The sequence below is a fragment of the Xenopus laevis genome, chromosome 9_10S (assembly GCF_017654675.1).
Source record: "Xenopus laevis strain J_2021 chromosome 9_10S, Xenopus_laevis_v10.1, whole genome shotgun sequence".
Taxonomy (NCBI): domain Eukaryota; kingdom Metazoa; phylum Chordata; class Amphibia; order Anura; family Pipidae; genus Xenopus; species Xenopus laevis.
In genome coordinates, this window is record NC_054388.1 from 52,029,488 (window position 1) to 52,053,849 (window position 24,362).

The 24,362-nt window shown below is 41.8% G+C and overlaps 1 protein-coding gene across 7 annotated transcripts in view; it reads right to left on the bottom strand.

The window, feature by feature from the left end:
- The window catches only part of tns1.S (tensin 1 S homeolog), a 199,378-nt gene that overhangs the window by 13,711 nt on the left and 161,305 nt on the right, over positions 1-24,362 (bottom strand). For 5 of the 7 annotated variants that reach the window (XM_041578022.1, XM_041578024.1, XM_041578023.1 and 2 more), the window contains 5 exons: positions 12,088-13,791; positions 9,460-9,549; positions 3,025-3,224; positions 2,258-2,333; positions 805-900 (listed from right to left, as the gene is read on the bottom strand). In XM_041578022.1, coding sequence (XP_041433956.1) covers positions 805-900; positions 2,258-2,333; positions 3,025-3,224; positions 9,460-9,549; positions 12,088-13,791 — 2,166 coding nt within the window. The remainder of the gene's footprint in view (positions 1-804; positions 901-2,257; positions 2,334-3,024; positions 3,225-9,459; positions 9,550-12,087; positions 13,792-24,362) is intronic. The other 2 variants (XM_041578025.1, XM_041578026.1) reach the window with 1 other exon arrangement.

Genomic DNA, 24,362 nt, shown 5'->3' on the forward strand with positions numbered 1-24,362 from the left:
TGACAACAAAATCTGCTCCCCATCGCACTCTGGCACACACTTGCCCTAGGTTATGCGAAAACTTCCCCACCAGACATATACCTATGTATAAAACTTTGGGTCTCTACTTTTCGTATTTTTGGGGTGCTTCTGGAATCATGGGTTACTTCCCAGTGGGGGAACGTGATGGGATGTGCAGATTCATGGTGTTTATAAGGAGAGGAATGTGGGACCTGGAACAATGTATCTCTGAGATTCCCCAGAGCTCTCTGCTCCACAGATGTATATCCTAACCTACTGAGGTCCAATCTGGGGAATTCATGTTATATTCCTGCTTCATGGAACAGACATTCCATGGATCTGAGCCAGCAAGGTCAGAAGACAATGGATTTACAAGAGACACTGTGTTTAAACAGAAATTGGAGGATTTCATATGGAACCCAGACTGCTCTGTAAAACAGGGGATCCGTCATCTCTCTAGCAATGGCCAGCAACTGACTATGCAGCTACAATTCCAGAATGTTGGTAGATGTTGTAGTTACAGCAACAGCTAGAAGACGAGAGGTTGGGGACAGGTTCAGTGTAACAACTCTCTTTATGTAACCCTATGGTTACATAAATAAAATTCAATGAACATATTCCTTTGTGTTCAGCTTAACACACAGTATTCATAATCCAACCTGCAGGCACCCAACTGTGAAAGTATAACTCCCAGCATCCCTTAACACCACAGAGAATGTTGGGCATTGTACCCCAACTACAGCTGGGGCCGTGTTATATGGAGATAAATGTAGACATGTAGGGCAAAAGAATTCAGAGACTCACCTCCTGAATGCTGGAGCACTATATCAGCAGGATTGTGGGGTTTCAGTCCCAAGGCAGACAGGGGGGTCTTGGCCAAACCAGGGGGGGATCGTGCTACTGTGGGGAAAGAAACAGGAGAGGTTCATCTTAGCTATATACTGACAACTATGGCAAACTAACAGCATATTACCTAATGCTCTTCAACTTATGCTTAGGGAAATGGTGACTCTTTTAAAGGAATAGTACCACCAAAAATGAAAGTCTTTTAAAGTAAGACAATATAATGTACTGTTGTGCTGCAATGGTACAACTGGTGTGTTTGCTTCTGAAACACTACAATAGTTTATATAAACAATCTGCTGTGTAGCCATGAGGGCAGCCATTCAAAGCTGAAAAAGAAGCAAAGGCACAGGATACACAGCAGATAACAGATAAGCCCTGTATTATACAATTGGATTCTTCAGAATTTATCTGTAATCTAAGGTGTATCCTGTGCTTGAACGGCTGCCTCCATGGCTACACAGCAGCTTGTCTATATAAAATATAGTTGTATTTTACCAGTGCAAGGCAACAGTACATTTAAAACCGTTTTATAATTTGGTGTTACTGTTCCTTTAATAATCTAACTGCTTAGCTGGACATAATGTGCCAGAATGAGCTAATTCCACAGATAACGTTACTGTGACACAAAAAAGTTTTGTTATTCAGGTTTGGAATGTCCCTAGTGCCCACTCCCTGCTGCCCAATGGTGTGAACATTATACCTCAACTTCTGTCTGCTCAGCAGATACAGCCCTGGCCTGAAGAACAACTTAATGCGTGTAACATCCAATCTACCCCTGCCTAAACAGGTTGGTATAATCCTATGAGCATCTAATCCTCTGGCTGCAGGTTGGTGTGTTCTACTGTTGAATCAAATTGTATAACCTTTATAAAACCAATGATTCAGTTTGCCTGGTAATAATAAGGCCACTATCAAACATTGCATGAGAAAATCCTATAGATAAAACCTCATTTGTTTTATTTAAACTTAAATATTTAATCCCTTTCCCATCGAAAACATTAACAGGGGTCCTTCCTCACAATTAACAATCTGTTATTAATTAGTAACAATAGATAAGTAACGGTAAATAACCCAAGCTGAATTCAAAAGTTCCAAAGGATAATAAGGCAGGATTTTAATCAACCTGATTGTTAAATTGTGCCAGTATCAAATGGTGACACTGATAAACCACTGTGCTGGACTGTGGACATTATTGATTGGAAACCAACTATCCTTGGTGGTCAGGGTGTAAGTCTCACTTGCTGCAGTTTATTTATGTGTTCTAATGTTCTAGCTCCCACAATAAAATGTAGCAATGTCATTAGACTTATCATTCTGTTTTGAGAATTTCTTTAACTTGGTCCTGTTTTGCCTATATCAATGAACAGTGCTGCCCATTTGAACTGTACGGAGACCTGAGTACTAAGGATACCTGTGGCCACTGGGCTGATCACTGGTGAAGTCATTTCCATCTCTTCGAAGGCTTCCTTGTAACTGTGCAGATGAGGCTGAGGAAGGGGTACAGTACAAGGAGAGGGTAAGAAATAAATACAAAACAAACATGTGGTTACTGGGTATCTGTGTTCTTAAGGGCCATAATTGATGTAGTGGAGTACAGTATGACCAAACAAATCCCTCCAGCACAGATAAAGGACTGACTGAAATTCAGCAGACTCATTTCTAATGATCTGACCAACCAGAAGCCAACACAGATATTTAAATGTATCTGGAACAGACCGATTACTTACCTTGCACAACCCTTACATTTACAGTATATAGTGACCCCCGTCTAGATAGTTTTCGGGAATCCCTCGCTAAAAGTTTCTGGCCCTACTGTATCTGTCTTGACTAGGGTTGCCACCTGGCCGGTAAAAATGTTGCTTGATGCCAATGTTATTTCTAGGGAAAAACCATAAAAATATAGGAAGGCCGGTATTTTTTTTCAGAAAAGGTGCCAACCCTAGTCTTGACCGACCATCTTTACCTACCGCCTCCATCTTGCCCTACTGTCTCCACTTTACCCTTGTAATGTCTCCAACTTGTCATTTCCTGATATCCTAATCAGAGATATTCCATTTCTGAACCCTATCATGCAAGGGAGCTGGGCATTCCAGAACATCTCATTTGTTCCTAGTGCAACAAAACATGTCCAGGACATTACAGGAGCCCTGGCCTATGTCTGTTGGTGAATGATGTTACCTCTTTGGGTCTCCCTCCTGGGTTTGCTGCGATTGTGAAGGCGACTTCTGGAGAGACACAACGCACTGGTGAGCGCACCTTGGTGGGGCTACTCCCAGTGCCAAGTTCTGCATGTCTGTCTTCATATTGCCCCTCGCTGGTGGTGCGCCTTCGTGCCATGGACCCTATCTCATCTGGAGTCTTATCCCAGGTATGTACCCCTGAAAAACGCATAAATCTGATTATTAACATTCTTAATGATCACATAAACCTGATAACAGACTGATTCTGAGATTGTGTGTGTAATTATTTTTGCTTATTTATTTATTAATCTTATCCCTCACCCCTGTTCATACAGAACACTGACACATTCAGTGTCAGTGTAATACCAATTGAATACAGTTGATCCATCTCACACCTGCTTATTCACAAACTGCACTGTTGGCCTGGCCAGGTCCTGGTACTAATGCACAATATATACAGAGCAGCAACTCATATATATGCAGTTGGGGAGGTTACCCCATTTATTATTCCACTAACATTCAATATCAACATTTCCGGGGGGGGGGGAGTACACGCACCTATAAGCCCATAGAATGTCTCGCCTCCCTATTCCAGAGTCCTTCTTTATCCTATCAGTCCTTCTTGATGTGTAAAGAGAGGCTTGAGAAGCATCCAAAAGTAAAATCCCATAAGAAGTGCAAATCAAAAGTCCAAACAAGACTTAAGTGCCCATGCATACAATTTTGACATAATATTTTTATAAATACGAGAACAGTAATAAATAATACTCACCACAAGGTAAAGTTAACAGCCCCACTGGTAGTGAGTATTATTTATTACTTTTCTCGTATTTATAAAAACATGTCAAAATTGTCTCGTTGTTTGGACTTTAATTTCCACTTATGATGGGATTTTACTTTTGGATGCTTCTTAAGCCTCACTTTTGATCTTTACACGTCAAGACGAACTGATAGGATAAAGGAGGACACTGGGATAGGGAGGTGGGGCATTCTGTGGTCTTATTAAAATGTAGCTCTGCATTAAGCAGTAAATATTCACATAGCAATGACTATGAAGATTTTCATTCATCCAGGTCATGGTATATCTAGTATAAGTAAATCTAAAAACACAGCTGTTTTTAGATTTACTTATACTAGATATTCACATAGCAGTGTTTAGAAGACCTTGTCCCCTGCGGCTGGCATAATGGAAAGCACTGGCTGTGAGCAGCAATGGATGGAAGGAATGATTCAGGGAGAGGCAGAAGAACATAATGAAACAGATCTGGAGCCAACATTACTAGGAAAAAATTAAAGGGCAAAGAGAAGAGTAGGGGGTGCCTCTGGGACTGCAGAAGATGCCAGCAACCGCCAACTCCTACTAATGAGTCATGTGCATAACACTCCGGTGATGTTCTTGCCATGGACAAGGAGCAACTAAAATTCCCTTTTTTATATTTGAACACAAAAAGACAAAAAGGCACCCCACCCACAGCACAGAGTGTTAGATGTGTTCCCTTTGAGAGGAGCTGCCAGAGGGTGTGGTGGGATTTCTGTGTAATATGATCAGAGACCAGAGGCAGCAGAGCAAGTGTCTGACCATTTGAACTGGGGGAGTCAGAGACACAGGTTGCATTTTATATACATGGTGATACAGCTGGCTTTTGGTACATTGTTTCTGTAGTCAGAACCAGTAGTACAAGAATATAAGTGACTTAGTATCCAGTGCCTGTAATATCACACAAAGTCACAGATAAAGTCTTTTTTCCGGCAGCCAGCCGGAGCCTTACCAAGGCAATCAATGGCATTGCACCGCTCACTCCAGCACTTTTTTCGTGTTTGGTTTGAGCAACCTGGATGGGTGTCATAGTCCCTTTGGCTGGACCCCAGGCCATGACACTCCCTGGGTGAAGCTTCGGCAGAACCCAGGTTAGAGGGACTCCCCCTAGCTTTGGCTAAGGGGAGTCCAAACGGCCCCTTCTGGGGGGATGGTGGGGCTCACCCTACCTTAGGCAAAGGTGGACCCACCCGCTCATGCTGTCCATTGGCCGAGCCTGGGACACTTGGGCAACGGAGCCCATGCCTTTGGGTAGGACTCATAAAGGATGATTCAATATCATCACTACATTCCCAAGGTCTGCCTGTATATTCAAGCCACTGGGTCAGCCAATAGCTGCAGGGATTCAACGCAGGGTGTTGGTGCCATAGCAAAACTGTCACTTCAGAGCACTTCAGCGTATGGGATGCAGAGTTTGAAAACTCTTCTTTGGATGGGAGCCACAAGCATTATTAAAGACAGCCTGGGGTGGTTTCCCATCAAATATGTGTGATCTTGTAATTACTATGATCTAACTTAGCAGGAAATTGCACTGTATTAAAGGCTGAGTGCTCTAGAGATAAGGCTCACTGACTTTTGTGTTCTGTCCCATTGGTTAAGAATCCCCGATCAACAGGGACATGTAGCCAAGATATGAATACCACACTATTATAATGTCCTGTACACTACACAGGGTAATTTAATAGTGTGCCCTATGAACTCTTAACTCAGCAGCATATTCCATCTCTAAATTCGCTGTACAAATGGAATCTTCCAAATGGGGATGATTCTGGCATTTTGCTTCCCTCTATACATCTTTCCCCTGCATTTATACTGTGGCATATTGCACAACTGTGCCCCCTGTACCTAAAGAACAGAATTCACTATGCCTAGTACAGTGCCACCTGAGACAAGGAGTAGCATCTCTGTATTCTGAATGGGACAAAAAGGAGACAGAATTTGTTTATACAAAGGAACTTTGGCTCCACAATTGCTTAAGACAAATCATTATCCCTATAACTATTTATAGGCTTTTCAAACTTTCGACTGAAACACCATAAACCCTTTCAGACCACACACCACTACTAATCTGCTACCCTGACGGTTCATTTTCAAAAACTCTGCTCTTTCCTCTGCCAGTTTCATGTTCCCCCTCAACCACTTAAGGCGACAAGTCAGCCAGCTCTGTAAACTCTCCTCCTCAGGCCTCACAGACTCTCTAAACACTCTAAATGACGCCTGCCGAGGGGAGGGTGTCTGTAAAATATGCTGTTTATGGAAAGATTTCTTGCCTTAAATACTCAGCAGGGCTGTATCTAGTGGCCCCTGTTTATAAAGTACAATGGGATAAGAAATTACAACAAGGAGTAAAGGCTGGGCAACACTTTGCCCCATTCTCTGATCTGACGAGACCACAACAATTGCCTGCATCCCCCGCCTCATCATTGTCAGCAAAGCCACACCCTTTTCAGATCTGCAATTAGCATCTTTCCGAGACCCCTGTTACAACAGGGCCCCACCTATGCCTCCCTGATTGTGGCTCTAACACATTCCAAAAAAAAGCTGAAAAAGAAGTGGGCTTCTGATGGAGGCACAAAAACCAAAGTAGAATGTTAAATTTCACTACTGAAAAGACTTTGGAGAAGTAGAAGAAGATGAAGGTACCTGGTTAATGAGACTAAGGAATTAAGCAAACACATGAGGAATGTATTGTGTATTTAAGAAAAAAATTACAAGAGTTCCCCATCATTGCCTTCCAACGGAGCAGGAAACACAGATTATTTGTATCATCGGCAAGTCCCAGCCTGTCCTACATGGGTCTTCCTGCTGAAACACAACTGAGAGCTACGCAGGCTGGAAATTCTCTGCACACAAAGCCTAACTTCTCAAGAACCAAAACAAGGACCATTGTTTGTGAGCCAAGGAATGGAAACTTCACACACACACACACACACACAACAATAACCTTTTAATGACTGAAACATGGCATGAAATAAAACGTGTGGTGCTGTCTATTTGCTGAAGAAATAAAAGCCAGATATTCATAAGTGGATCCTATCTTCAATGGGTTGCATGATGTTCTTCCAAGAAAGTGCTTAATGCTATGTCTATATGGTAACGGGGCTGGGAACCATGTGGAGTGCTGTCTCTATTTGGCCAGTGAACATGAACAAATACTTAAAGCTATAAAATTGGAAGCGCATGTGTCAAGTGATATGTGAATATAGAAACAGGGGTTGGGGGGTTTCAAGAATTTTGCCTTTTTCAATATTTTATGAAAGTATTCCCCCAGATGGATGATTCCTGGATTTATTTCATGCTTGAAACAGCTTTATGTGTATCTATTTTGTAAGTCTGTAACAGAAGACATGGTTATACAAGAAAGGCATAAGGGGCAGGCTCACATAATTTCTACGGGTGTTTGCTCCTGGCATTATTCACTATTGACTTATAAACAAGATACAGACAGCGCCGTTCCTGTGAACATTGCCGCCTGAGGCAGCTACAGTAATGCCGCCCCCCCAGCCCGATTACATTTCAGGGAGGGAGGCAGCAATGCAATTGCGCTCTCGCACCCTAGTAAAGCCAAATTTCCGGTTTAAAAACCAGAAATTCGGCTCTTAAAGGCACCAGGAGCAGCTTTTTGCCGCCCCTGGAAACCTAGCTGGCACTGCTGCTTGAGGCGAGCGCCCCTGGATACAGTTGCATTCATCCTACTTTCTCTTCTCTTTTTCTACTTCTCCATATTTTATTTTACTTATTATCAGTTATTATTTTACTTTGGAGATATTGTACCTCACTCCCAAGTCCTTCAAAGGGCCTACAAAGTAATTTTCCATTTACAGCCTCTCTACTACAATTGTGAACCATATTTACTCCTCCCTTCTAGCCAGCTTCCATGGACAGACAGATATCTCCATATTAAGTATGTATGCAGGTTTAACCAATCATAAGCCTGTATTTCTTATGTATCATAGAGAGAGAGAGAATCTTAACTGTCTCAACTGTTATGGGCAAAACATATTAAAATACTTAGACTTTAGGTTCTTGGATATAGATGGGATTGGTTAAGCTTGTACACATGCTAAAACAGGCACGAGCAGGAACTTTACTCCTTAGCAATAAATTACAGATACTGGGGATTTAAAGGGGAAGAAATACATTCTTATTTTGATGGGATCAAAGCTTCCAACTTCATTCACTAGGAACATCATACTAATGAATTACATTTCACATATTGAGACTATTCCGAATATAAGAAAGGAGGTTCCATCTTAATATTCAGAAGGGTTTTTTTTACAGTGAGAGCTATGAAGATGTGGAATTCTCTCCTTGAATCAGTCGCACTCAAGCCCGGACTGGCAATCTGTGGGTTCTGGCAAATGCCAGAGGGGCTGCAATAATGTGCAATAGAAAGTCACTATTTAGTGGGCTTGTGGGGGGGGGTATTTGGGCCTCAGTGTGGGCTGATTGGGCCACTGTGTATCTGAAATGCCAGGGCCTATTTTAATTCTCAGTCTGGACCTGGTCACACTGGCTGATACATTAGATAGCTTTTTGGATGGCTTTTAGCAAGTGAGTGAATACAGGGTTATGGAAGATAACTCATAGTACAAGTTGATCCAGGGACTGGTCTGGATGGTTATTTTGCCTTCCTCTGAATGAGCTAGCAGTTAGGCAGGTTATATATATATATATTTTTTTTTATATATATATATATATATAGAGTTAATAGGTTGAACTTGATGGACGTGTGTCTTTTTTGAACCTAACTTATTATGTTACTATATATAGTCACTGTAACACAGCATCAATGAGATTCTGTCACCTCCAACACCACAGCAAAATCACAGTCTGCATTATTACTTGTCATACATCTGCACCTCTACTGTTGTAGAAAAGCCAAGTCATACTGGCAACAACCCAACTCAGCCACAGTCATGCATGCCAGGGGCCGTTAGTCTAATCCATAAAGTAGGGCGCAAAGTAAATTGCCTTTGATATAGGCCAAGTATTTAGAGACATCATTGATTGCGATACTTTGTGCTGTAAGCACCCAAACCAATCCAATATGGCAGAACACTGTGCCACACCCCATGCCACCTTGCAGCAGCAAACATTTCACACAGTTAGAAGCAGAACTACTGTCTCTAAGCCCTCATGCATCCAGTTTAATGCAGATAGGAGAGGGTTAAGATTACCCAGAAGCATTTTACACACTAATAGTTAGTTGCCTTAAAATCAACAAGTAACAGCATTATTTGTATAATGAAAGCTATGTTTACTTGGAATGAACCCTGGTCCTATCAGAACCTACCCCTGTTTAAGTGACTCAAATGTCCAATCAGTCCCTACGAGGCAAAAAGCTCTGATTCTCTGTACTGCCTATTTCTGCTCTCTTACCCATGAGCTAAAGAATTGATGGTTGAGATCTCATATAACATCATCAGGGCCCTGTTACATCCCTCTGCATGACCATGGGAAAGAGAGCAGCTGAATAAAAATAGACCCTAAAAACCCATCAAAAAAATATGGAACAATAAATACTTTGCAGATGCAAAAGCCTCATGCTATGAGCAGCAGGTGGGCACAAGGCTAGGGATGCAGCTTAACATGCACAGCATGGGTTGAACAGACCAGAGAAAGTGAAGGACCGCTGACGGTGAACAGCATGGGGATGGGGACTATTCATGCTTTTACTGATATTCCGGAGTTTGATGTTGTACTCTGGAGATATGGAGAGGCCACGGGCAGGTTGATGGATCAGTGCAAACAGGGGAGGAGGAACGAGTCAGAGGTGAAAAGGGGGAAATCCACCACGGAGAGGAGACAGGAGGATGAAAAGAATGAAGGAAAAAAGGAAAAGAAAAAATTGTTAATCTTTGTTTCCCTTGGACAGTTATATTTGCAAATTGTGGATCTGTGGATATTAATTGAAAGACATAGTGCTGATCTGCAACTCCTAGGACCAACCAGAGAACCTGCCATCCAGAACCCACTCTGACACCAGTTAGATGACAAGAGTGTTAAATGGTGTAGAAGTGACTGGTGCCAACATGGAGCTCCTCTGGTACTCATGATAGTCCAACCCAACATAAAGCATACAAGGGCAGAGTAGGGTAGTGAGCTATGGAGAATTGATAATCCAATGGGATGAACTGCCAATGAGCAAAGCAAACGGATGCCCATATTTAATTGCTTATTTTTGATCCTTTATAACAGCTGGTGAGTCTGGCGCCACACAAGGCTCACACATGGTTGTGTTGTTGGTATGTAAGCACTATGAGCTTGGTAGAGGTCCTATAGAGTACAAATTTTATAGTTATCTACTCATTTTATCTACTATTGCTAGTTTACCTTCCCTCTGTCCCTAGGTAAAGGGGAGGAATAGGAATTGGGACAGTGTACATCAAGAGTAAACGTTTCCTACATTAGTGCAACAATTTGTGTGATGTTGGCAACAACTTGTTTATGGGCTTCACTGGGATTATGATAAACTGTGCATGCCCTTCCTTCCATCATTTTTTTCTTTAACTTTGCAACAAAGAAACTACTCTAGGGCACAATGTTACTGTGGCTAGCGATCCCCCTGTTTTTGATACTGTAACTCATCCTACAGTATCCAGATCTCATTTCAAGGCCTAAATTCATGGCTTCTTTAAATATCCTCGCAGCTTCTTGGGAGAAAAAGCATGTGGGCTATGGCTAAATCTAGAGGGAGAAAAATCCAGCCCTGCGTCTCTGTGCCCTAAAAACTGCTGATGATGGGCGGCATTCCATACATGCCCCGGGAGAAACACGTAAGGGGCTTATTTCTGTGCATTGGCTAAATAAAGCCTGTGTCTCTATGCACTTCCCTTGAAGCACAACAAGCTGATTTATGGCAAAGGGATTCCACCCAAAGACTGTACCTTACATGTTTTTAGCATTGCATTCCCTATAGCTGAAGCTTATCTAAACATCCTTCAGTAGGAATACTTAATGATAGAGGGGCCCTTTAAATGAGTTTGACTTTGTTTTATATAATCCCCATCAGAAGGGAAAATAAAAAAGCATGTAAAATAATCAGCTTGAGGTAACTTGGTCCCTAGAAACTTGTAGCAATTTGCCAGCTCCTTGACTCAATTCCACAAACTTAATGAATCAGTAAGTCTGGAAGGTTTAGTTATGAGCCAAGCTTGTTTGGTGGTTATATACAATATACCCCTGGCTCTCATCTCTGTTATTAGTTTCATCCCTACCAATTCTGTCATTAGTCAACTAAAACATATTTTTCATTTAAACATTTTTAGCAAAAACAAAACAAAAAAAAACCTACTGCAACATAATGAATGAGGGTCCTGAGGCTGAAATGAAGCTTAGGGATGTCTCAGTAACCAGTAAAAAATACATTTAAATTTCCATTTCAATGCCACGCTGCAGAATAATTACAGCAGGCATGTCTCTGGGTTTCCTACTGGGATGAATAACAAGTTTTTTTCATAATATACTGCAAGAGGCAGAAAAAGAATTCTAGAATTTTATAGTGTTTTTTGTATGTGTATCCATGGTATAAGAACTTACATCATACCCAAATTCAGTAAGTTTCAATAGATGGGACTTGAATAGACACCATATAATATATACATACAATAATGAGCAGATAGCAAATGCTGTGTTTTGTGTTTTTTTATCACACCTTTATCCAAAGTGTTATTCTGATCTGTTTTCAACAGGAAATAAAAGAGAAATGCAATAAGCTGCTGATTAGCTAAGGGTGGAATGTTTAGTTGACCATATGCTGCTGGACCCGATTTTCCAAACTCACCCAGTAATGAATATTCTTTGTATACACATCATCCAAACATTTAGCCACAGTGGTTATTACCATAACAAGCCTTTAAATGACTAATGCTTCTGATGTCCAGACATTAAATACAGTTATCTGTAGGCTTAGCATGTGCTTGACTGCAAGTGTAGTGGTTGGGAACCAGTACTACTATCTACACTAATGAAGGCAGTCAGATATGGGCTAAATAAATAAGATACGAATTTTTACCTAAATAGTAGGTTATTTAAGCATTTAGTTACTAGGCAGAAGTAGACAAACATTTCCCTTTGACTTAAGGGGCAACCACAGAATGGTTGCAATGGTGGTGGTGCCAGATATTTAAGATTCATTTTGTTATTGACATGCAAATCATTGGACCTTTCAGGCAAACATAACAAAAATAAACATAACAAACATAAAACACCAACATAGAAAGGAGGTCCCAGTTCACTTACCAGAAATTCTTTGAGCTACCAGCCCTTCCAGACTGTATTGTTCATCTTCAGGCTCTCTGGAAGGAGACTGGGATTGAGTCGTTACTGCAAAAGCAGCAGGAGAAGAGAGTATGGGTTGCTGATTATTGCTCTGTATATAAGCTGATAAGGGTGGAACAGAGGAGGGTGAAGCACTACTTCCATAGCTATAGCTTCTTGTCAATGCCATAGGAGGTTGTTGGTTCTGATAACTATAAGGAGAGAAGGTTCCAACAGCAGAAGGCCCCCTATGGTCATTCAGAACTCTTTCTGCTCCAACAGCCTGAACTGGATCATGATGCACCTCAGGTGAATATGTTCTGGAAACCTGTTCAGATGGCAAGTGCGGTTGGCTTTGAGAATATCCAGTGCTCTGCGTCATACAAGGAGCCACATAAGTGTTGCAAGGCCTTTGTGTAGCCACCTGTGGAGTTGGCTGGCTATAAATGCCCAATGATGGATGTGCTGAGAAGGATCCGTGAACTGGCTGAGCTCTTTCTTCTCTAGGGGCAACAGGCACACTCTGAGACTTGTGCATTTGTGAGAATTTAGGGTCCAGGTCCAGCATAAGCATATTAAGTGCTTCTATTGACTGCTCAATCTCCTTCTGGGAAGCAATTTTGGGGAATTCTGGGATGCTGTGGATCTGTGGAATAGTCTGGAAAGTGCTCTGCTCTGGGCTAGGACTAACAACTTGATTCTCAGTAGTTCCATCCTGTTGACGGGATGGGGGTCTGCTTCCACTTTGTTGCCAGGAATTAAGACCCCTTTGCACCGCCTCTCTGCTACTAACACTACGGGCTGGTGCTTGCGGTAGTTGAGAAATGTTTTCAAATTTCCCTGGTTCAGCAGCAGTGTAAGACTGCGAACGGTACATGCCATTCGGGTCATAATAGTATAAGTGCTTTTGTGTTACATTTAATGGAGAAGGTTGTCCCCAGTTGGGCTGGTTGACTTGATATGCCATCAAGTTTTCCTGAGCAGACACTGAAGGTCGTATCTGGATCCCCACATCCGTAGAGTTTCTTAAGACATTCTGGTTGCTATATGGGTAGCCACCATCAATCATAGTCTCTTTACCAATAAAACCATGCTTTTTCAGGTTATCAATGCCATTAACGGCGGCTGGACCATTGGTTAAGGAAAACATGTGAAGGTGAGGATCCTGGTAGCCAATCTCACTTATGTTTGGAGTGATATCGCATGAAGACAGGGTCCCCAAGCTTCCAACACTGTGAACATCGTGGTTGGGCAGATCATCATCAAGAATATCTGTCTCTCGTTCTACTTGTGGAGATGTTCTTTCCCCATTGATGTGAACTTGTGCTGGCACAACATGCAGCATTGCTCCTGCTACAGATGTACCCGGATTTAAATTGTGCAGCTGACCTTCAGTCTCCAAGCCAAAGCCACTAAGAAGTCGTTCTAGCTCTTGCTTCTCCTCGGGGGTCAACCCTTGGTTGGCAGCTGCTGTGGCACCATGCTCGTCAGTCTTGTCGGTTTTTGTTGAAGCCGTTGAGTTGCCAGAGTCGCTGCTTACAGACAAGGTGTGTTCAATGTGATTGGGAGTAGCAGACAATGGAATTCCACTGGCATTGACCGTGCTGGTACTGCCGTTTGTGGAATCTTTCTTCTTCACCTTGGCGTACAGGCATCCATCCAAGGGACCTTGAGTGTGTCCAGCCTCTATAAAGCAGAAAGAGAAAAAGACTACTAAGCACTTAATGAATGTCATATGAAAGTCATTATTTAGCAACAGTAATATCCCCTCCACCCTTTTGCTTACTGCAATGTTATGATATCCATAAGCTCTTGCTACAGCCAAAATGACTCTCTAAAGAAACCGCTAAAGCCTCAACCCTTTCTTTCATATCAATTCCAATGGCAGAACAAAAAACATTAATATCTTCATCAATACAAATATCAAGTCATAAATTGAATGTGCTGTTGATTTAGATTCCACCACAAGAGCCTGTCCCTATTCCAAGCTCTTCAGTCCCATCGAATTTTCCTCTAATGCTCCGAGCCCAACAACAGCTTCTGTTAATATGTTACATAATGGCACTTTGGAACGCAGTATACAAACATATGGCAATCAATAATTAGCCATAAGCAGACAAGGAGCCAGTTATCTGCTCATCCACTATGTGGAGGAATGGCTGATAGAGAACCTCCATAGAGGGTGATTTCATAATGGCACAAGGATCTGTAATGGTAACCTAAAGGTTCTAATCTCATATATTTATCGGCTGTGAAAAGTATAATTGTGCCTTTACACTTGTTATATTTTTGCCTACTTGTTGCTTGTTTCATCATAGAATTCATATTGGAAAAGCTTTAAGAACAAGACCTAAGTCTCAGTGGACTTCTGGTAAGTATCTAATGTAAAAATATTTTATAAAAACTTAATTTCATACTTTCAAAGAATTTTTAAACCTACAAAATATATTGTTTCATTTAGTCTTTTAGGGGAAGAGGTGTGTTGTTACATTTACCCATCAAAGACAGAAAAACTTTCTCAACAAGGGAATTTGGGAACGTTTTTCTGGCTGGAAGCCAAAGAGATTGTGGTAAGTTTATAAAACAGATGTTACTCTCATGAGTTGTATCTCCTCTGCTTATAAATAGGGCAAATTTTTCCCTTTAACAGCTGCACACCCTTAATACACTTTGTAAACACTAAACTGAGTGAACATGTTGCATAGGACAAAATGGTGATATAAACACAAACTGGAGACAGTAGGTCAAAAAGGCAACAGTAAGACAACATTGCTACCACCGGACAAGATGATGATAGCAGACCTAGATGGCAAGATTAGAAAAAGTTGACAACGATAACTAAACTACAGCTTCTGGGGATGCTGAAGTTAAATTTCAACAACAGTTAAATGGTCATAATTTGGCCAAAATGCTATGATCTAGGTAACCATTAATCCCATGCCGTCGGCATACATTCCACACACATTGTAACACTTTTCCAAACTGTAGGTGGTTCCATTAGTTGGCACATTCACAAAAGTCCATAAAGAGGCAACCATATCCGACATTAATTTGTGTATATCGTCCCCACATCACACTTTAGCGCTAACTCACTCTGCCCCTCCCTAATCCTTGGGGTTTAATTGTGACAGTAACGTTGATATTTTCAGACCCTCTGATTCACAGCGAGCTGTTAGGGTGGAGGTGAGAAAATATATTATGGCACAGCGCTGAATTTACATAGAATTATACAAAGCCTAAACCCGCTGTTCAGCAATGTCCCCTCTAACCAGTACAGGTGTACTCCTGTATAAACCAATGGCACCAGTGCACAAGACAGAATATTTACTGTGCACACACACAATTCATAATTACTCAGACTTCTGTGCTCTAGTTTTTAAAGGAGAACTAAACCCTAAAAATGAATAAAACTAAAAATGCCATGCTTTATATACAGAACTTATTGCACCAGCATAAAGTTTCAGCTTCTCAATAGCTGCAATTTTCCAAGACTTCAAACTTGTCATAGGGGGTCACCATCTTGGAAAGTGTATATGAACAGCTGTTGAGAAGCTAAGCTTAGTGGTTGTTGCAAATTAAGCAGAAAATGAGGTTAGTCTGTAATAAAAGCTGATGCTATGGGGCAGAATATTAAATGCTGATGCTAGCTGTACTGGTTTCTGTGCAGTCATGTAGTAATTATCTGTATTAATTACTAATCAACCTTAAACAGTGACATTTATATTCTATGTGTACTATATATTGTGAGTGGGTCCCTAAGCTCACTAACTGACAGCAGCACAGAGCATGAATAGTAAATAAGCAGAAAAGAAGATGGGGAGCTACTGGGGCATCTCTGGAGGAACAGATCTTCCCTGCTAAAGGGCTGTGGTTACCTTCGGCTGGTACATGAGCCCAAAACATAATCTACAACATTTCTAGCCTACGTATTTAGTTTAACTAACCTTGTCCTTTAAAAGTGGGCACAAAGATCATTTATGCACATATTGCCTAAATGGCATGAGATGGAATGTTGCTGGGGAGTTGTTCCTTTTGCCTTGCTAAGCTTTTTTATTCCAGTGATTTGGCTTTTGTTAAGGGCTCAGAATTGCTGCTTGCAATGGGTATCAGATCAGATATGTGCCACTGTGACATAATACTCTGTTATTAAGATAATTAGAATCTCAGCCATAAAGCAGGACAGGACTGCTGCTTACAATGGGCATCAGCCACTGTGACAAAATGCTTAGTTATAAACAGGGCCAGACTGGGCTGGTAGGACACCAGGGATAAACCTAGTGGACCCCCGCTGGCCTAGACCCACTCGCCCATATAACTACCCCCATAAACTTGTGGGGGGGGGTCGGGTCTGCAGTTTGGAAGTTGGGAGGGGGCTCCCGGCGCAGCCCAGATGGCCCCCCAATGCTCCAGTCGGTCCCTGGTTATAAAGACTGTTTTCCCACATGATTTGGTAATATTAATATTAAGCAGACCGTAGCATGATCCTGGCTATAAAACATGTTACTTCCACACACAAAAAAAACCTTATTTTTATGATAATACCTTTTATGTGGCATAGCATGGGAATAGAAAAGCTATGTTAAATGCATTTCTTGGTCTTTTATTTTCTAACCATTTGTGGTGAATTCATTGGAAAAATTCCCGTCCAAATTGGTAAATGTGGGATTGTCATTAAAATGCTTTCAGAAGATGTAAGTCTGTCTTAAAGGGATACTGTCGTCACTCTCTAATTCATAAGCCCGTGTGGCTTTCTGATACAAAAGATATATTGGTTCCTTAAACCTATAGGCAAAATGCAGAGGTTTCTGGTATTTCGTTCACTTTCCTAGCTAATTCTACAAAGGCCTTTCACGGATGCAGTGGTACAAACAATGGAAACAACAGGTGTCACTTACAGGTTTTGTGACTTTCATGAGTGCCCTGTTATATAGCCCTGTTATATACATAACTGCAATCACATCAAAACAAATTCCCAAGCCATTGGGGTGATAGCAAATGATTACTGTCCCTTTAAACACAATAGAAATAAAATTGAGATTGGATGAGTTTAACAGCAGTGGCAGTTGTGTGAATTGAAGAGCCAGAGGGGGTGGTTATAATATATGCTGCAGTAAGAACCCCCCTTACTGTACAGAGATTTGCTATTACTAGTGCTATAAAGTAATAAAAATAACATTTAGACTGCCCACAACCTGACATTCTCCCAGTGTAACTGAACTACAGCTCCCAGAAACCCCTGACATCCATCCTAACAGACCCATTGCATAGGGCACATTCAGAAGGCAGCCATTACTCTTGTTCCTGTTGTATAAATATGATGCAGCTCCCAGTATAAATCTATCATTAACCTTCCTGGGGCCACTGTAACATTCTTTACCTCCTGTAAAATCAGCCAAACGATGGTGGGGAGACAGTTAATACCATCACAAACTGGAGTTGTAAAGGGGAAGTGCAGACTATTTGTCACTGCTATAATTCTAGCCAGTATACCCACCATTTGTCATAGGCCAAGGTTGACATCACAGTGTCAGTGACCCCAGCAAAATTCCTCTGCCTGCCTATGGCTAGCCAATATGCAGCCCTCCAGCTGCTGTTGTAAATGAGCACTTTATACATACCTAGCCTATAATCATATGAATCAGGAATAACTTTTTTGCCTAATGAAAGGAAATCTTTTCAGTAACATAGTAAATATATTCTTCATTCCCCCTGTGGTCCAAGTTATTTGGAAACCGTTACTAAAAACTGTGTTTATCTAGCTATTTTTTTTTTCTCTGTACTGCTGGTTCTGACTTCTACTATATTGTTGAGTCAGAAGCAGAGAACAGAAATGGAAAGACAGGCTTGGGCTAAGTTGGTTAGCATTACATTTTGTCTTTTTGGGTTGTGTTCCCCCAAATTGCTCTACTTTCCTTTCATAAACTCCACAAATAACAAGCAGTTTGACCTTATACATAGGAAAGTGAAATGGATACAAAGTTGCCCCTGTCTGATACACTGACTCCCATTCAGCTTTGCGGCTTCCTCTCAAAGAAATTTATAGGGAACATAATATTTTCTGGGACACTTTAGAAGGGCACTGGGCACAGATAAGCGTCGCTGGTCCTGGTCTCAGTTTTTAATCAGACGGCAGAAATGAGTTTATAATCCATAGGGAATAAGGCATACAGAGCATTATACAGAACATTATTTGGACAGGATCAGCCTTGTGTTTATCCAGAGGTTGGAGTGGGATAAAAAAAAAACATGCAAAATAACAGAGATGTTTGCCTGGGAAAACAGGGACAATAAAAAAACCAAAGTTCCTGTGGGAAAGCAGCAGCTGGGTACAATCAGAACCAATATGGCTGCCATCTTGCAGTGTTCTCTACTAATGGATCATGAAATAACTCATTACAGGAACCCACTTCTTTATGCAGCTCATTAAATAATAAATAAGCATGGGGCATGATGCAGAAGAGGAATTGCAGTTATGATCTGTTATCTCTCTGTGTCCTACCCCCCTCCGAGATCAATAGAGAAGGATGCAAAAATAGATCACAAGCAAATAAAAATAGTCGAGATGGCCCTGTGGCCCCTGCAGCTGCTTAGACAAGTTAGGGATCATTGGGATAATGCTACTGCACAGACCTAAGCAAGTGCTCTAAGGAAGGTGCTTGACAGTTATGTGAGGGTAATCCTGACTGTCAGTAGCCATCCACTGCTGTCCTACCAGGGCTTGATCTCAGGGTTAAAGGGAAGTTCACCTTACATTCAGCTTCTAAATAAAGACCAGATCTGTCCAGTATCTTAGAATTGCAAAGTCACTCATGTTATTATGATCAGCAACATGCTACAGGTTCATTGAACTTCCCTTACTGTTAAGGATTAGAGAATAAACGAGGGAAATGGCAAAAGCTGTCACCAGGACACTCCAGTGGTCTGTCATAACTAGGAATGTACCAAATCCAGGATTCGGTTCGGGAAGAGTCGACCTTTTTCAGCAAGATTCAGATTCAGCCGAATCCAAGTGCCTGGCCAAACAGAATGCGAATCCAAAAAAATCATGCGACTTTTTGTCACAGAAAAAAGAAAGTAATCATTTTTAGCTGCCTGCTGCATGCGTGGCTCTCTTTGCTCCTTGTTTCCCTAATTTGCTTAAGCATATGCAAATTAGGGTTCCAATTCGGTTCGAGATTCGGCTGAATCCGAAAATAATGGATTCGGTGCATCCCTAATCATAACAAGCAGGGTATAATGAATGAGAATTCACAGGTATAGAGTACAGGTATTTGGTGGTATTTTGAGAGTTTTCGGCTGCCTGCTGAGACTGGGAGTTCTAGTTCAGCAACAGTGTGAATGTTGCAGGTTATAAAGCCATGCTGCCATACCGCACAAGTGACTTTGCCTGAAACACCAATAAGTCTTTCCAAGGATAGAATTTTACCTTACTTCCTGACTAAACCTTCTGCTTCCCAGTGATCTTTCCTTACTGTAAGAGAGCACTGAGCATGCCCATTGCTTGGCTAAACAGACAGATTTCATTACACTGAATCCTGGGTAAGAACACGCGGCATAGCTGTATGATTTCTGCTAAACACTTTAAGCTTAAGAATGCAAACACATCAATGAACACACGGGGACACACGCACCTCTGTCCTTCACCAATGGGATGCTTTAGGGATACACAAACCTGCCACTCCATAGGGGTCTATATGTGCTGTCTTTTTAGTCAGGTCCACGGTTGTTCATCACTTCCAGGGAACTAGGCCAGTAAATATGGTCAACATCACACTCCAATTTACCTTCCCCTTTAACAAGATATCTCTGAAGGATACAAAGTGTATGTGGGTTTCAATGATGCCTTTCTGTCCTACTCTGGTCCCCATCCCCAGTTCTCTCATTGAGAGCTTGTTGTTGCACCGGGGGAAATGTTCCAAGCAGCCTGGTGGTTGCATAATGAATGGGCGGTTTCACATATTCGGTGCTCTACCAAGTTATGGAAGTACTTATTATATTATATATACACATATTTACTGCCTATACCCACCTGTGCACTAACATATATGTGCACTCACCCATATATATATTAATAAGGCTAGAGATTTGCGTCTAACTGATGGAGTGCAAGTGAACCTGTGACCTTTACACTCCTTCACCCCTAATCTCGGTTGTTTATACTGAACTACAACTCTCAGCATCCGCTGCCAGTTGTAGTGCAATATAAGCTATGGCTTGGATTAGAGTCCTGCATGGAATCAATTTCTAAGACCCGGACCGGACCCGAAACTGCAACCCTCAACACGAACCCGCAACCCGTATATTTTCCCACTTTGATCCGCAACCCAACCTGCAACCTGCCGACCACCATCAAACAGGAAGTGATGGTGCTGCAAAACGGAAGTGACATCAAAAGTGGGCGGGGACAGAAACAAGTTTTGTAAGACTTAAAAAGGAGTAAAATATAGACAATATCACATAAGATAAGAAATTTAGATGAGACCCGCAACCCGCGGCTATACCCACACCTGAAAATCCTCACCTCATTCCGCAGGGTGCCTGCTTTTTTTGCGAGTAACCCTCGGGTACCCGACCCGCTGCAGGACTCTAGGTTGGATGACAAATAACAGGGTCCCTCATAGGCTCTGGACATCCCTGCAGAATCTCTGGCCAGAAAGGCAGAAAACAGCTCATCAATTCCCACCAGTCCAATATCAAAGGTTATTAAAGCCCCTCTGTTTGCAGTGCTGCACAAGCTAAATGTATCCAGATTCAAGGTGCTCATACTGATTGCTCTGTCCCCACCAGCCTCTCCAGCTGAATTGCCTGCTACTTTTTTCCAGACACTGTTAAGTTGTCAGCATGTTGCTGCCAGTAAATGACAGTATACCTTACTCCACATGTCAGAACATAAACACCAGCAGGCTGACACTTTGGTAACGAGATGGGGATAAAGAGGACACAATTTTATTCCAAGGGCAAGTATGGCTTATTATGTTTGGGAGTCAATCATTTGTTTCAAAGAAAATATTATTTTTACTATCACTTTTCACGGATTTCTAGCAATGCACCTCTTTCATAGAAACCAATGGAACAGCACCACCACAATGTATAGGCAGTAGTCAGAATAGTAAATTTAACCAGAAAAGACAGGCTTCGGAGGCGACTCTTACAAACACAGGGGTTTGAAATACAGAATCCATGCTAACAAATCCCAATGACAGAGCAATACTTTCCCATTAGATAGATATAAATAATAACCCAAGGTCTGTGTCTGCTCCACAGATTTAACAGGAAATAAAATAAAATATTCTCATGAAACACAGCTAGAGAACAGAAAGTGTTGCGGTTAATCCCCCCAATTCTAGCCACTTGGCATCTAATCATTATCCCACTAAATACCCCAGGCAGATAAGAAGTGGAAATTTGGAAGACGTTAAAAGCTCTGACAAATCTCTCCGGCAGCTGCTACCGCCTTGTCCATTCTAGATACTGTTCCAGCCCAAGGCATCCCTCGGAGCAGCACAGATTTCACTCACCAGTGTTCAGTCAGTAGTAGGATGTCTCCCTCTCTGAGCATCAGAAGAATGTGTGCGCTGCAATAAACAGACTGATCATATAGTCGTGTGCTATGTCCAAAGCAGAGTGCAGAGTAGAGAGAGAGAGTGGAGGAGGAGGAGTGTCTGTCTCGCTTGTAGTGGGAAACTCTGGCAGCTGTCTGTCTCTACCATTAAAGTATGACATCAGTGTGGCCAGGAGCTCCACGGAGCAGTCTGTACTTTGTAACAATAGGGGCCCAAGTGAGAGCCCAGGAGGAGGCGTAATGGGAAGACACGGATGATACGGGACAATGTACAGGGAATATTTTGTGCTGACAGATTTAACCCTTTAGCACTTCAAATGTTTGATTTTTTTTTTAAACTGATCCAAGGAAATCAGGAGCTTCAAGGGGAAATCCACCATTATAAAAGATAAAGTCATCCTAAGCAACTACCCAATATTACCCAATTCTTACACATTTTAACTGGTTCATTGGTGTAAATGTTATTGCTATGAACTCCTGAAGCAATGTAGCAGAAAGCCAATCAATTAACAGCACTTTAGCTACATTGTTTCCCGACTCACAACTAGGAAGGAGCACAAAAAAAGGCTTCATAAAAATATTGCTGCTGATGGATGTCACTATGGTAAGTGAGACCATAGCTCCCAGATGCCAGTATCCTGTGAAACCAATTGCTACTTCAGTACTGTACATATTCATATCCAGTGCAGAAGAAGGGTTAAATATTCCATCAGCAGGTGGGTTTGGCTAAGGGCCGTTAGAATCCATCCAGTGAGGCCTTATTTCTTAAAGATGCATTAAAATGTACAGCACTTATCTACTCCACTTTTTTGTGAATGCTGATAGAAGCTTAGAGAGGAGGGGCAGGGAGTCTATAGCTCAAACAGTGGGTGGGACTAGAACACTCTGATAGAAGCTTACAGGGGACGGGCAGAGAAACTATAACAAGCCGTAGGTGGAGCTAGAACACGAATGTTTACAGAGGGAGGGGCCGGCAGTGTCACTCAAGTAGTGGGTGGGGCAAGAACAATGATGGCAGCTTCTACGGAGAAGGAAAGAAGTCTATATCTCAAGCTGTGGGTGGGACTATTACATAATGATAGTAGTGCACATGGAAGGGGCAGCCAAGCTTTAACTCAAACTGATGGGTGAAATAGATCACTGTAATGGGCCTTAAGATTTTAAGTTTTGATTAATCCACCGCACTCCCGCCGTTTACCTTACTGCAATGGTGGTGCTGGTCATCCGTCGACCCGGCAAAGTCTTTCAGCAACAGCAATCTCGATTAAGGATCCGCATACACGCTATTTATATGCAGTATTTCAAAATCACCACTGTATCAACGTTTCGGGGGGATTTAACCTCCCTTCATCAGGATGAGGTTGTCCTGATGAAGGGAGGTTAAATCCCCCCGAAACGTTGATACGGTGGTGATTTTGAAATAAATTTGAACATGCTGCTTATAAATAGCGTGTGTGTGGATCCTTAATCAAGATTGCTGTTCCTTGAGGTTTGAAGGACAGATAAATCTAAATCACAAGTATAGAAAATGTGCTGGATTCTATAAGTCTGCCAGGGGCAATATTTGAATTTCATGTACTGTGCCAGCGAGTGACATTAATCTCAGTGAGCAAATCAACTGAAAATAAAAAAAGCACAAAATAAATATCTGCAATAGCTCCTCACTGAGTGACACAACTCCAGATGTCTGGCATGAATTCACTGTTACCCCACCTTCTTTTGGCTTCTTCATCATCTTCACTGATTAAATGGTATAAATTAGCCACATAAATCACATCTATTGTAAATATAAATGGTAACTAAAAGTAGCTATGATCTACCCAATGTATAAAAATACACTGTGCTTTTCATAATAGTATATGTGGAGCCTGGGCATTTAACATTGTGGTTCCTAATATTATCAATGTGGCTCCTATTTGTCATTGATCCACTCCTCCCAGCATCATCTAAAATCCCTGATTTAGACAAACCTTTACGTAAGTACATCCACAGTTCTGCCCCGCCTCATCCCAAAAGTTTCAAGTTGCCATGGTGCATTGGCATGGTATCATATTGCAATTTAATATCTGCTGCGTGGGCAGCAAATGGCATGAGACATTAAAAATATGTGTCTAAGCAGAAGAAAACTTTTACTAATAACTGGGCACCTTCAATTCCCCCCCCCCCGAACTGCATAATGTACACCCACCTAAACTGTTCCTAGAACAGCAGGGTTAGTGGGTGCAATCTTGCACGGCTTCAGGTAGTCTTCTAGGATGGTTATCATCTAATAGCTACATGCACAGTGAAGCTGACATGGACTTGGTTTCAACTGCTCATGCTCAGTGTTGGTAATCACAGAGAAGAGGACCTACAGCAATGCAAGTTGTGCACAACAACCCTGACAACCACTCTATGGTTCTTTGCTTTACGGAACAAGGTAGAGAAAAAGTCTATATTTATGAGATCACCCCATTTAGGGGTTCTGTTTGCATGCAAATAAGACAAAAAAAAGGCAGGCTTATAGACGGGCCTCATTTCTCCAGAATTTACAATGATATTTAGGCTGTAGTCTATCATGTTACAGTATCCACCAACAGCTTTCTGAAAATCCCAAAATATATCTTGGTTCTCTGCTATGAACACCCTGAGCCATAGTTTATTTCCAGAAATCTCTGTGACACTCAATACCTGATCCTTAAAGACCCCCAAGGAG